This window comes from Eretmochelys imbricata, chromosome 2 (assembly GCF_965152235.1).
Source record: "Eretmochelys imbricata isolate rEreImb1 chromosome 2, rEreImb1.hap1, whole genome shotgun sequence".
Lineage (NCBI taxonomy): Eukaryota > Metazoa > Chordata > Testudines > Cheloniidae > Eretmochelys > Eretmochelys imbricata.
In genome coordinates, this window is record NC_135573.1 from 194,305,578 (window position 1) to 194,321,014 (window position 15,437).

The window sequence follows — 15,437 nt, forward strand, 5'->3', positions numbered from 1 at the left end:
GCTATCTTCTTAATAAGGGGGTCTTGGGGGGGAGGGAAAGGGACTGCCTCTCCCGCCGCCCATCTCTCTCCCAGGGAGAGCGCGTAACAGCCCCAGGTGTGGTTAGGGTGCTCAGATGTCCCCATTTTGTAGGGATAGCCCTGATATTTGGGGCTTTGTCATACATATGCGCCTGTTACCTCCAGTCTCATTCCCGAGTTGTCACACTTGCTATCTGGTCACCCCAGGTGTGTGCGGACGCTGGGCGAGCCAGCCACCTGCCTGTGACCCGCAAAAAATCCTCCCCAACCCTTGGATAATCCCGGGGGCACGTGGGCGCGTTCCTGTGGGGGTCTACGCCGGGCGTGATTGGCCGCCGGGCCGCTCACTGTGCCCCACAGGCGGGTACCGGCCCCGCCCCTTCTGAGCTCCCCACATCCGGGTACCTGTCAGCCGGCCGCGCCGCCGCCCGCTTTCTGTTCTCTCTCATTCAGGCGGACTGGAGGGAGCGCAGGGAAGATGGCGGCGGGGCGAGCCGGCTCCTTCGGTTCCTCTTCCTCCTCGCCGGGGCTCGGCGCGGGGGGCGGCCCGGCCGCCGGCTTCACCGCCGGCAATAACGCGGAGCTGCGGGCGGGGGGCGAGGAGGACGATGGGCAGAACCTCTGGTAACCGCCCACCTCGCCGGGCCGCCGCCGCCCGTTACCGTCTAGCGCCCCCGCTCCGCGAGAGCCTCCGCCCGGGGAGGGGGACGACGACACAGCCCCCCTCGCGGGGCCCCTGTGAGGCCAAGTAATGCGGGGCGGCGGCGGGGCGGGCTGCTCTTGTCAGCGGCAGCAGCGCCCCCGGCCCCATCCCCCTCGTGCGCGCGCGTCTGTGTGTTTGGGGGGGTCTTGCTTGTGCAGACACGGGCGTGGCCCCTGCCTGACCGGGCTCTGTCTCCCCTCAGGTCCTGTATCCTCAGCGAGGTGTCCACGCGCTCCAGGTCTAAGCTGCCTTCGGGGAAAAACGTCCTGCTGCTGGGTAAGTCACCCCGGCTCCCGGGGAGGGTCTGGTGCCGGGCGGCGCCCCAGCGGTGGGGAGGTGGGGCCGAGTGTGCAGTTTGCCCGGGGCTGGGTTAGCGCCCCGCGGAGCCGCCGCTGTTTGTTGGGCGGGGCAGGTGGTACCCCCTGCCTCGTAGCGCCTCCCCCCCGTGGGGAGCGGGGGTTGCCCTCCCCCCCCCCGAGGTGGCGGCTTTGGAGGCGGGTGGCGCTTGCCATCTGTCTTCCCTCTGGGGAGGGCGGGTTCCGCTGGCTCCGTGAGAGGCTCCCTCAGCATCTCCCTCATTCAGGCCGTCAGCACGGCTGGACGCACAAAATCTGCGTCCAGAGCCCCGGCAGCGTCGGCGGCTGCCGCCGCTCCTTGTTAGCCGGGTGGGCGGTGTAGAGGCTGTTAAGGGGTCCCAGCTGGGTCCTGGCCACCATGTACTGGGGCTTGTCAGCAGCATTATCGTCTTGATGTTGTGCAGCAGCAATGGCATCTCTTGTACTGGTTTTCTTTGTGCTTTGCTATGTCCACCCGGTGGAAGCATCCAAACCCTGGCTTGCTTGTGGCTCTGCTTGGCACTTACTGTGGCCTGAGGACGATCAGAGTTATTGCGGGGCAGGGGACGAGAACTAGAAGCTGTAAAAATAAACAACAAGGAGTCTGGTGGCACCTTAAAGAGTGACAGATTTATTTGGGCATAAGCTTTTGTGGGTTTTTTACCAGTTTGGGGTGTGTCATAAATATAAAGGGAAGGGTAAACACCTTTAAATCCCTCCTGGTCAGAGGAAAAACCCTTTCACCTGTAAAGAGTTAAGAAGCTAAGACAACCTCGCTGGCACCTGACCAAAATGACCAATGTAAGATACTTTCAAAGCTGGGGGGCGGGGGGGGGGAACAAAGGGTTCTCTCTCTTTTTTTACCCACAAAAGCTTTTGCCCAAATAAATCTGTTAGTCTTTAAGGTGCCACCAGACTCCTTGTTGTTGTGTGGATAGAATAACACAGCTACCCCCTGATACTTGTAAAGGTAAATAATATGCAATCATGCAAAATACAGAAAACTTATTGTGGATGGGAAGGGACAGATAGCTTTTCTGTCAAGAAGTGCAATTAAACGGAGCCAAGAACTGACAATTTAAGCCTTACGGGGTGCATTGATGAATTTCTTAACTATCTTCCTTTACAACATACTAATACAAATCAGTTTGCAGAGCTGTATTAGGAAACCATGTCTCAAGATCCTGGAAGCGGCAGCTCTTCTGGTCTCCAGTGAAGCTCTCTGTGGAGAGTTTGTCATGTTTGTCTATTGGTTAATGTCCCTTGTGAGAGTGATTGAGATTAGTTTATTCAAAAATAAATCAGTGTCCTCTTTCTGCTTCCCTGTATAAATTTAAGTGGGGGACTTAAGATGGCCAATATGGATGAAAATGCCATGTAAGGGTGAGGTGATGTTCTAGTGGAACTGGCGTAGGTCTCATTGATTTTTAAAGTTTTTTTAATATTGTGAAGTGGGATAGCGAGATTGATAGTCCTTTGAACTGCCTCCTGTTCCTAGCTAGATTGTGTTTTGTCTCACATTTTCATGTAAGGGATGACTGAAGTGGGTAGTTACCAGCATTTGTTTTTATGGTAAGCATCTTCTGAAAATTAAGTGGATTGACTTATTCATGCTGGACTGGGGAAATGTGTTTCCAGGTGTGGTCCTGGCTGCCAATATTGCTCCTTCCCCTACCACCTTTCCTTTATTCTCTTACTCTTCTAGCCTTAGAGCAGTGGTTCTCAAACTCTTTTTTTTTGCGGATCACGTGAAAAGTGCTGAGGATCTTGGCAGACCACTTAATGATCTTTCCAAATGTTGTTTGTACCGTTAACTAACTATTATAAAGTGCTTTGGATAAAAGCACTAAATATAAAAAATTATTTTACTTTTTTTTTGTTCTACAAATAAAAGCACACAACTCATATTTTAATATCAGTAGTCTTACCTTTCTAATGCAGTGGATGTGCCCTGTCAGCCCCCGAGCTAGGGCTGGAAAAGAGGGGGATCTCTCCCCCACCACAGAGCTGAGACTGGGAAGGAGGGTTGTCTCTCTCTGGCAGCCACAGCCTTGGAGCTGGGGAAAGTTGCCTCTTTCTCTGGCCACCACAGCCCTGCACATCCCAAATTCCCCTTACCCTCTCTTCTCACCCCACTACCCCCTCCCACCTACCTCCTATTCCTCCCCCACCTTACATGTGCATCTTTTCCAGAGTCCAGGCACCTAATTAGTGGAGCCACAACTGCGCGGCTCCACTAATTAAGGGGGTGGCCCTTCAGCCTCTTGTATGAGGCCGCCTAGGCATACACCTTGGAACTATCCGCTGACCACCTGAATGGAGCTTGCGGACCACTTGTGGTCCACAGTTTGAGAACCTCTGCCTTAGAGTATATTGGCCATCCTTTAAAGCAGTGGTCTCCAAACTTTTTATGCCCAAGATCACTTTTTGAATTTAAGGGCAACCCAGGATTCGCCGCCCCCCCCCACCCCCCCCCTCGTCTCTCACTCACTCACCCTTGCTCACTTTCATCGGGTAGGGGTTTGGGGTTTGGAAGGGTATGTGGGCTCTGGGCTGGGGCCGAGGGGTTCAGTTTGGGAGAGGGTTCTGGGCTGAGCCTGGGGCAGGGGGTTGGGGTGCAGAAGGGTACAGGGTGCTGGCTTTGGGACGGGGGTCAGGGCTGGGGCCTGGGATGCAGCCTCCCACTGGGCAGCACTTACCTCTGGCAGCTCCCAATTGGCGGTGCAGCATGTCTGCCACTAAGGCAGGCTCCCTGCCTACCCCAGCCGCTCCTGGAAGGGGCCAATGAGCCCCTGTGGGGGGTCAGCATGTGGCTCTGCGTGCTGCCCCTCTATGTAAGCACTGCCCCCGCAGCTCCCATTGGCCACAGCTCCCCGTTCCCTGCCAACGGGAGCTGCGGGGGCAGTGCTTGCAGGCAGGAGCAGTGCGGGGAGGGAGACCCCTGCCCACCTGGGCCATGGGGCGTGTTGGCCACTTCTGGGAGTGGCGTGGGGCTGGGGCAGGCAAGGAGCTTGTCTTAGCGGCAGCCCTGCTGTGCTGCCAGAGATTGCGATCGACTGGGAGATCCTCTAGGAAGATATTTTTTGAGGGTCTGGTAATTATTATTCTTGTTCTTCATCATGTTATCTGTTAGCAGCATGCTGCCTAATGCATATAGCTAGCAAAAGTGGGAATGTGGAAATGGGTGCAATAGATCAGAGACTAGGGCATACCTGACACTGATATCTCAGTATCTGCTTCCTGAAAGCATCGAGAGCAGGGATCTCAAACTCCCAGCCCACGGGCCATCTGTGGCCTGAGACCCTCCCCAATGTGGCCCACGGTGCTCCAGCAATTTTGGGGCTGGGTCTCTTCCTTGGCCCCAGGCACTTCCCCTCCCTGCATGTCCCCCGGGTGACTTACAATGGCCGCATGTCCCACCACCGGCAGCGCAGCGGAGCTGAGCAGCTTCTGCTTGCTCGCTCCACGTGTCTGCTGGCCCCACCCTGCAGCCCTGGGGTGGGGTGGGGCAGGGCTGTGTCTCCGCATGCTGCCCCTGCCTAAGTGCCCCTGTGGCCAATGGGAAGTTGCGGGGGCAGTGCCTGGAGACAGTAACACACGGAGGCCCCCCAGCCCGCCCAGATTTGGAGCCCCAGGTAAGCGCTGCACTCCCTGACCCCCTCCCAGAGCCTGCACCCCCTCCCCAGCCCCCAAACTTCCTCCCACAGCCTGCACCTCTCCCCCTCCTCCTGAACTCCCATCCCCTGCCGCAGCCCAGAACCTGCACCCAGCACCCCAACTCCATCCCAGAGCCTGCATCCTGTGGGGGGTGGAGCTTGGGGAGGGGCAGAATTTTGGGGGGGCGGGTTCTGTGTGGCATGAGTGACATTATTGGCCTGCTCGGAGGATTTGAGGACTGTCACTGTCCCTAAAGTAAACTGAGTTTGAGACCCGTGATCTAGAGGAGTGGCTGTTTAGATTGTCATCTCCTCTGTTCTCTTTAGTATTGAAGGTAATAAGTGTGGTGAGGTTTGCCAGTATCTCCTCTGGGGTTTCTTGCTGATAGTGGTAGGAAAATGTACATTAGCCTTATGATAAAAGGGAAGTCTTTGTCCCTTCTAGTGTAATTTTTATATACACATTGAACTAACTTCTGGAATGAAGGAAGGGGCAACCAGTACTTTTAGCAAGTTGTCATACAGATGACCTGCAGCATCCTGAATATCATGTGGATGTCTGAGTTCAGATATTCCAACTAATATCCTTAAATAAATTATAAAGTGGATTCAGTCAGTAGCATACGAAATTGTTCCAGTATGCACAAGGCAACTGATAGGCTCCCTAACTTGTAAGGGAACAAACCAGCTGCTTCCTGTCTGCCCACCTATTTCTCTACATTCTCATTAAGTCTGTTCAGCATATTGCCACTAAAATTCTCACCACCTGCTTTAACTACGTCAAATTCTTTAAAACCATTCAATGAGTTCTAGTGCCTTCCATACTACGCTAAAAGACATTCCTAACTTCAAGGGCTAAACACCTTTGTTCATGTTTAAACTGAATCTAGTTTCACCTTCTCCATGTATTCAGCTCTGCTTGATGTTCAGAGTTTTGAGTGAGCAGTCTTAAGAATCTTTTTTTTTTTTTTTAAAGCCTTGTTGCCTCCACATTTTCTTTGAACCCCAAGCATCCCACTTCGTATGGCTAAACCATTTGAGTCTTTGAGAGTGAGACCCTGTTCCTGAGGAGTGGCTGCCAGGAGGTCTGGAGAGGGGACGGGATGGGACGGGAGGGGAGGGGAGGAGAGGGATCTCAAGCCTAGCTTCCACAGTCTCCAGCTAAGAATTTTACGTTACTATAGCTAACTTCTCTACTTACACTCTTCTGTTTTTGTAATGGGTATGGCCACTGCTGTATCTTCTCTTCCTTCTTCTTCAGCAAATAGTGTTTCCTCTGATGGCATAATTTCTGGATGACCTAGTGAGTATCATTGAGCTTCAGAAGTCTAGTTTAAACTTGCAAAACTGTCATGAGACTGTACCAGTCCAAGCTACAAAATCTACTTGCCTGACCTTACTCTGATAATGAAAAACTAATGTGTTGTCCATCAAAGTTTTCCTAGTCCAATGGATGAATAAAACTCTGCAGGTGTGTTCTGATCACCTTTATCCATAGGTTGTTTTGAGGTGGTACTTGATAGCACACTGTTCTGGCACTACAGATCATTGATGTCACTCTTTGTACTATCTTGATTTAATTGATTTCTGTAGAATTTCAAGCTTCACTCTTAAAATAAATAAATAAAAACTTACTCCCCCCCTCAACAAAACCAAACCAAACCCCAAACATACATAATCCTTCCCTTTCCACATAGAAAGAGAACCTTCTGAATGTGAACCATGTTTAAGTCTGCAGATTGAAATAGTAATTCTGAGATGTCTCATTCATCTCAGTGAGGCATTAACCCTGAACCCTAATGGTAGAGGAGAAATATAAGACTTACAAGACCTAGAGTCGTAGCCTATATTCAGTACTAGGTTTGAAAATTCCCCACCAGTGACAAAATAAAAACTTTCCCTGATTAGTGCAAGAATTCCAAATCAGTGAGTTTCCACAGAAATAAGGTTTTTGTTTTTACCTTTGTGGCTACAAAGTGTATTTTCAGAATATGAACTGAGTACTACTAACAGACTGCTCCTGTTCCTCTTCTGCTAATAACTTTCCAAGCAACAGATTTACATTTTCTTGGAGCCATTTCAGTGTTGTTGTTCAGAACTGTGTGAACATTTATAAAATTACATAAATATTTGTCACCTTTCTTCTGCTTGACTGGTAGTGGGTATTGGAGCTATTTCTGGAGGCAGACTCAAAAGTGAGGGATGATGAAGGTATGGGGTCGGAGGTGGGGACAGCGGTGGATATCCCACACACATTAAGTAGGGCAGGAGAGTCCTTTCCTTCCAGTAGGGAATTTGAGGTGGAAGTTGGATATTCAAATGTGTCAGATATAAGAGGCTGATACAAAAGAGAGCCCCAGAACAGGGTCTAGGGAGATCCTCATCAGGGCAGATCCCAAAGGGGAACATATCCTACTTGCAGATTGAACACAAACCAGATTGAGGTGATCTGGCTGAATATTCAGTTTATGTCCATCATTGACTGTCTTAGTGCATTGTTCGAACACTCAGTTACCAATTTTACATTTGCAAGCAATATACAGAGTATTGGAATGGCCATTTCACAAGGTTTCATTGGTCATCTTTGTTTCAGTGGCAGAGAAACTTTTGGCTATTTAGTCTGTAAGGACAATGGACCAGATTGTCTCAAGTGGTTGACTGCAGTGTAAACACTTCATGATGTGAATGTACCAACCTTGAAGGGCAGGATCTAGGGATTGTTTCCTAATAAAAATTCCAGCATCCTCTGATGGACCCCTTCGCCCCATCTTTTCATATTGGCCTCCAGTTATTGGATGCCCCCTCTTCAACCCTAAATAACGTTACTGCTGTTGATTGATTTCACAGAAACATCCAGGTATTCTGGAGTTGTGGGTAGAGCTTAATTGCAGTAATAATGTTTTTTCCCAAAATGACCTGCTTATTTAGTATCATATTTATAGTACTTTAAAAATAGAAACAGTTAGATCTTTTAGCCCTTCTCTCCAGAGCATTATTTTTAATAACTTTAAAAAACTTCTAAAAACAACTCAAATAATACATTAAGGAAAGATACATTCAATACAGTGAACTTAAATTATTTGAAAAAATGTTGCTTACTTTGCCTTACAAGACAGTAAAGTTGTTTAACTTATTTGTTAAATTATATTTAGGTTCAGTGTAACTTATATATTCAGAACTTAGATGATATGGTGATGGGTTTTTATAGACGTGCCCAAGATTAATCAAAATTATGGATTTTATTCTTTGTCTTACAAGTAGTTGATAAACACGAAGTTTGGCTTATTAACTTTGTGCTTTGTGAAAGGCCTTTTTCAGTGGCATGTGTAGTTTATCTGAAATCCATTGTATTGCTGACTATAGGTTGTAGAAATTTAAATAGTGGCTTTATTGTTTCACCAGTGCAGGGCTATCTGGGTAGAGTGTTATATTTTAATTATCCTTGAAATTAGTTGTAGTTCACGTAACCTGAGGCTCAAGAAGATGGAGACTTGTGCTACCATTAGTATAATTCTTATTATGCTGTTCCAGTATCCCTTTAGTTTCAGGCATGCCCACAGCATTTGGAGTAAATATAATTTCTGGATTTTACATATTTGACCTCTTAGGCTCAGGCTTGATTGATATGCTCTACCAGCTTGGTAAAGGGAAGTTGAGCCTCTTCTGTTCCAAAGCTCCCTTGAGGGTAATCTGCCGGGAGGGAGAAAGAGTCTGTGCCTATTCTTGCTGCTGTTGGAAGCATACAGAGTCCTGAAAGGCTTTTTAAAAAAATCTGCTTGTTTCTTGTCAGGAATATTAAGTGTAGTCTTTCCTAGTTTTGTTGCTGGACTTTGGCTTTAGAAATATGTATTGTGGACACTCTGAGAACAACCCAAGTTTAACAGTCTGAATGAAAATAATTTCCTTTTTCATTTTCACTTGTGACATGTCATGATTTTAAATTTTGAAAAATCATCATAATCCTGTCTGTTCTCAAGTCATCCCAGGTGTCTAAAAAAGACAAGCTAAACAAGACCTGAATTTTTTTATGGGGGGGGGAAAAAACCAAACAAACCAGAAAATTAATAAACAAAACATCTTTCAGGCCTTCTACATCATAAAGGAGCAAAAAGACCTGTCTTTTTTTTTTTTTTTTTTTTAAATGAGACTTAAGAGATTGTTTCTGCCATGTAGAGCATTGTCAACAACAAAATGTGAGAGATGCTTGATTTGGGGAAGGGAGGAGAGTTTTTCCTTTTTCCTAGTATCAGCAACCTATAGTCTCTCTTCTGGAGAAGCCTGGCAGCATAATGAAATGTACAAGACTCCAGTTTTGCTTGCTGCTGTAGTCCATAAGAAGGACTGAGGTCAGTGAGTTTTTTCAGAAAAAAATCAAGGTAAGGGATCATTAAAAGTGAAGATGTACACACTAGGCAGGGCAGGGAATAGCAGACACTAGATAAAACTGGGAGATTGTGCCTTAACGAGGAGGAATGAGGGTCAACTCCTAACTAGTGGTCATGTCTTAACCAGAGGCTGCAAAAATATGTGGTTGGGGCAGTAGGATCCAGGACAAAACTTCAGTGGGAAACTTGGCATGCTTGGCTACTCCCAGAAGTCAGAAGGGTATTGTTCTGAGCTTTGCACTAGGATGCTGCCCTTCCTATATGGAATAGAAATAAAAACTAAGTAGTGATCAGGGCCATTTATTCTGCTTGTAGCTTTGGATGGGTTTGTTTACTCTTTTGAAGTAGAGGTGTTTTTAGCTGCTCTACAACTTAGTTTGATATGAATCTTTCAAGCCGTGGATGCAGTTCTTGTTGGTGGAAGCTGTTTTGAACTAAAAGCTTCAGCAGCATATCTGGCAGTGTGCATGAGGGAAATTTCCTTTTGTGGGAGAGGGGCACAACCCATTTTGAACTGTACTGAGTGCAGGAAACGCCTCACTCTCTGTTCTCCAAGTAATTGACCATTCTTTAAGATTTACAGATGAGAAACTGTGTATGAAAGCTAAGTATTTTTACTGTTAAAGAGACAGTGCTTGGCCTTAGCTAACTATGACTTTTGAAGATGAAACCTTTAACTTAGTACCAGAATTGACTGTGGGAGTCAGTGCTGAGCACACAGGTGAGCTGGCCAGCCTGTCACAGTTAGGAGACAGGCTATAGTACTTTGTATAAGGTGGGGCTTCCCATGGCACGCTCTACCAAATATAATTGAACATGTTGCTGTAGTCTAGTCTAGATGTTACACAGACATGGATTACAGTAAATTGAAGGAGTGAAATGTAATCTACTTCCTAAACAAAGATAGAAAAATGCATTTTGGACTGCTGCTTCTGTTTGTGTCTAGGTGTAGGCATGAGTGAAATAAGACCAAAAGTATAAACCACTTTCACAGTCCAGAAGGCAGATGCTCTTAATAGAGGTGCAGTCATAGTTTCCAGTAATTAATCAAAATGCTTCACCTTACTTGCATCACCAGGATTAAGTTGAGCTAGCTACTTTTCATATAAGCTCATATTTCTTTTAGGCAAGTGTCACCCACCTATCCAAAGTCCCCTCTCTATGTAAGGGGAATGCACGATTTCCCTCCTTCTTTTAACAGACTTCCAGGATAGCAAAGATGTTCTAAAATCAGTCTCATGAATAGGCCTTGTTCCTCCAACCTCCCAGTTATCATTTTAGTCCCATCAGCTATTTTTACTGATGCTTTCATATGGTCAGACTGTCTAATTAGGAACAGTAATTCAGCAAAAAATAAAAACTACAAGAGGATATTTGCTTCTGCTTCTGCCTTTTGTGGTTTGGTTCTTCAGGCTGCTGTTAATCTTTAAGTCTGTTCAACTGCACTTTCCCTCTCATCTAGGGTTTTTACTGCTTGTTAAATTACAGAGAGATACTTTAAACTGCCAGAGATGCTATCTGTATGAATAAGACCATTTCTTACCTGTGAACTTAGATAGGGAACAAGAGATTTGAGTTCTGTTTCTGACTTACAGATGTGTGTGACATCTCTGTTCCTATTTCTCCATCTATAAAGTGCAGGTTCCTGTCAGGATCTTTGATACTTAGTACATCTGTGTAAAGCACTCACGACTTCTATTGAGCCTTCAATCCCAGGATCTCAAAGTATCACAGTCCAGAGGACCCCTTCCTATGCTAAAGTTAGATACCGCTTGTTTTTATTATCAAAGTATGGTCATATATTTGTGAAATTCTTAAGCAGTTTCCATTTGAAGTTGTGTTCTATTTCATTTTTTGTCTTGGGGCCCAAAATACCAGCACAGTGCCCTCTGTATGGGTGTGTCATTATAACTCTGCCCTCTTGGACTGTTTTGAAATCTTTTTAGGAAAGAGCACAAGTGAGAGAGCTGGTTTTTTTTATACAGAACTTGAATCAAATGCATCACTGTTTATTTTTATAACTCCTACAGATAGCTGCATGCTGTGCATCAGTTTTGACATTATAGTCAAAAAAGGCTGCTGCGGGCAATTAGAAAGTTTTGGGCAGCTGATAATTAACCCTTTCTCCCCTTCCACAAAGAACAGGCAGCTTATGTTCCACACTCACCACTCCTGGATCCTACTGAGCACCAACATTCATTTTTGTGCTCCAACTGATTGATTAGTATGTCACGGAATTCTTTATAACCATATGTAGGGTCTGCTACCTAATGGAATGTGGGAAAACAGCTTGTCATGTTTAGAGATTTTCTGAGAGAAGGTCATTAGACAGGTCATCATGCCCAATCATCTAATCTTGTTTAAGATTGCAGTTGGTCTCTCCTGCCTCCTCCTCCTTCCCCAAAACAAAACCCCTTGCTTTCTTGATGTGAAAGTGCTGACACAGGATCCACTTCTACTTTCTTGGTTTGCTCTGATACCTGTTTAAAGCAGGGTGGTATAGGTTGCTTGGAGGCAATTTTATAGGAGCTCTGTCATGCTAGGAGAGATACTTACATATGTTGCAACCCTACCTTGCTGTAATTGTGAACTTCATATTGATTCTCTTTATTCTGAATTTTCTCCTGTCTGAGGTTCATCTGACATAGTGAGATATATAATTTTTTTGTTGAGCATTCTAAATCAAACACTGAAAAGAGATTATTTTAAATGATGTATTGACAGACGATGTCTTCAAAATGCTATAATAGCTACCTGGTCACAATCTAATAAGGGTGGGTTGATTGGGTATTTATATTACACCTCTGCCCCGATATAACGTCGTCCTCGGGAGCCAAAAAATCTTACTGCGCTATAGGTGAAACCGCATTATATCAGACTTGCTTTGGCCTAGAGTATTTCCGTTAAGTTACTTCCCGCCCCTGACTGACCCCTCAAAACCCCCGACCCATCTAACCCCCTGCTTCCTGTCCCCTGACTGCCCCAACCCCTATCCACACCCCCGCCCCCTGACAGGCCCCCCGGGACTCCCATGTCCTAGTCAACACCCCAGACCGCCCCACTCCCAGAACCTCCAAACCATCCAACCCCCCCGTCCCTTGACCACACCGCGAGACCCTCTGCCCCTTATCCAGCCACTCGGCCCCGGTTGGGCACCCTTAACACGCTGCTCAGAGCAGCGTGTCGGAGCCAGACACGCTGATGCGCTGATCTGCCGGAGCGCGCAGCCCCGCACCCGGAGTGCTGCTTTACCACATTATATCCGCATTTGTGTTATATCAGGTCGCATTATATCAGGGTAGAGGTGTATTGGTTGCACTGTCAGTGTTCTGGTCACTTACTAGTGCAAGTTACCTTTAAGCATTTGATACTCACTTGACTTTCCAAGCATATTATATTTACCACTTAATCTCCGTCAAAGTACAAAAGGATACAAGTACTCAAATTTAAGTGGTCACACATTTAAAGAATACAGTATAAATATGCATTTTTTTGGTTTGTAGATAGTGTTCCGTTTTCTTTAAGAAGACGAACAAGACACAACTAAACAAGATGAGTTAACTGGGAGTTGACTTTATATGAGGCCCTGTAGCAAATATAATTGTTACACAAGTTATTTCTTGCTAATGATTCACCCTCCAAATAATTCAATATGAAAAATGGGTGGATGTTTACTAAAAGTCTCCATGGATAAGGTGGAAGCATTTTCAAGTGGAAAATGAAAAATATTTTAAAACTCTGATGGAAGACACAATTATTGATTTTTTTGTTGTTGTTTCTGTAAGTCTTTTATGAAGAAAATTGCTCCTCCCACTTCCCCTCAAAACTGTTTTCTTGTGCTGTGCCAGTTACCATGGACTTTTCTATATCTACTCTAATTCAAGACAAAATTATTCGAGAGCTCCAGTAAGAGTAAAAATAAAACACCAGTTCATGCTGTGCCTTGAGTTCAACTGAAGCTTAACATTGTAGAGGTGACTTTAGGGTTTCAGGAATAAGGTGTAGCTTTTGTACAGTGGTTGCTTATCCCCTTTATGGTATAAAATAAAATGTCTGTAGAAAGGACATCCTGAAATCTTGTCTGTGCAAGAGAAAAATGGCTGAAGCGTAGCAACTTCCATCAAAAGTATCGCTCTACTGGTAGTAGAGGTGTATAAATGCTAGGAGTGTAGACTGCTCAAGTGTTCAGAGAATGTTTTCATGATACAGTAAATATCTGCAACATGTCTAAACTACGGATTATTCTGTTGCTAGTACAGTTGGAGCCTCAATGGTGAAGAAGAATGTTTAAATTTTCCTAGTGTGGACAACATCTAATAGCCTTCACTACTAGTATGGCATTAAAGCAAACAAAAATAGCATACAAGAACAGTAGCTGACTGTCCCTAAGTAAAGAGCGCTCTAAAATTAGTAAAACTAAATGACTTCTTCAAAATAATTATCATGAATCCTCCTGTGCCACCACCTTTTCTGACAGACAAGTGAAGCTACCTTTTCACAGAAGGCAATATGACAGAATGAATCATTCAAAGAAATCTTGGCAAAATTAAAGCAACTTCAGCAGCATATACGCTTGCTTAGCAGCTTGTAATAGAAAGTCTTGCCATTTGTTCATGAGTGACAAATTTATGAAGCCCAGCTGAAAATTTGCAACAAAGAATGTAGCCATGGATACTCCATTCACAAATGGTGAAGGAAGCTTGAACTCTTTCTGTGGCATACAAAAATTTTAATTAGGAGAACTAGCTGCTATACAACAAAATAGAAATCCTCACAGGGAAGAAAACAGACTTTTTGAAGTTGTAAAATCTGACGTAATTGCATTTTTGGATAAATGGCTCTGCTTTTTGCTAAATTTAGAAGCAGTGGAATATCAGCTATATTTTGGTTTTTGCACTAGCAAAACTGAAAGATGCAACTTCACTTTAGTTGTAATTCCCTATTCTTACTTGTCTAAAATTTCTCAGTTTTTCCTTTTGGTCTTAAAGTTTTTCATCCCAAAAGGTTAATTAGGTAAGCAGGACTTTTATAAAATGGAAAAATTCTTAAACTTCTTTTGGCACAAAACTAAACCCCAAAACCGAAGTTCAAAATTATAAATTTCACATGACTTGACTCACTGGGGAATGTAATTGGGGTAAATTTGAAATCTCTTTGTAACTAAGGCCTTATCTACACTATGGAGGTAAGTCGACCTAAGTTACGCAACTCCAGTTACGTGAATAACGTAGCTGGAGTCGACATACTAGAGTCAGTAAGTCGACTAGCTGGACATACTGGAGTCATCCAGCTAGTCAACTTACTGCGGTGTCTACACCACACTGCATCGTTGGGAGACGCTCTCCTGTCAATTTACCATACGTTTCTCATTCTGGTGGAGTACTGGAGTCAATAGGAGTGCAATCTGCAGTCGATTTAGCGGGTCTTCACTAGACAAGCTAAATCAATTCCCAGTGCATCGATTGCAGCAGCGTCAATCCGTGTAAGTGTAGACAGGTCCTAAGATAAGTGACTAAAATACACTGTCTCACTATTCTGTGGTGTTACAAATGTAGCCATGAAATCCTGTGTAAAAGAACATTTGTCAATCCCTGGTGAATGAGAATTTTTCATTATGAAGTATAATGGCAAAGTGACTGCCGTAAAAAAAAATAAAAAAATCTTCACATGCAGTCAATGCACAAGAGTTCGTGAGTGTTAACTATATGTGGGAAACCTGAAGAGTCTGTTACTACATTAAGATAATTTAGGACAAAAAAAAATCTGGTCCAGAGTGCTATATTTTTTTTAAAGGACCCATTTTTCATTTTAACTTATAAACCAGTTAACGTTTATTTGTAAATTCTCAGAATTCATTTTGTACTCTCAAGTAAGAGCTTGTAATTTTGGGGAGGATGTACACCTAGAAGACAGTGTAAAAAAGTGACTAATGCCTGCTTTATGTGCAAAAGTCAATATGACTTTAACTATGGAGCTTCAAGTGGCACTTCCATAATACTGATTCTTATAACTATATCCCCGAGATGGGGAAACTAATTTATTGAGAATAATCACTGGCAGCATTTGAACCAATTGTATTCGTAGGATCATGCTGCAAGGCTCATTGGACCTACAGGCTTCTTTCGGATGCATAGCTAGTATGAGGGAATGAAGAGAACATCACCTTTTTGGGCATTATTCTAATTGATTATCATTGTAGATGTGCCTAAGCACTTAAATCTTGGGCATAGTGATAGGAAACACTAAAATAATTTTATATTTTGGCTAGAAGTGGGTAGGAAGAAAGGTGTCACAACAGTAACCTGTTTTAAAGCTGTGTTCTAGGTCTTTCAGGGGAC

At 44.8% G+C, this 15,437-nt stretch overlaps 1 protein-coding gene across 1 annotated transcript in view; it reads left to right on the forward strand.

Moving 5' to 3' along the window:
• The first annotated feature begins 487 nt into the window (after window positions 1-487).
• DYNC1LI1 (dynein cytoplasmic 1 light intermediate chain 1) overlaps window positions 488-15,437 on the forward strand; it is a 55,014-nt gene continuing 40,064 nt past the window's right edge. The window contains exons 1-2 of the mRNA XM_077811231.1: window positions 488-644; window positions 926-999. Of these exons, the coding sequence (XP_077667357.1) occupies window positions 499-644; window positions 926-999 (220 nt within the window). The 5' untranslated portion in view covers window positions 488-498. The remainder of the gene's footprint in view (window positions 645-925; window positions 1,000-15,437) is intronic.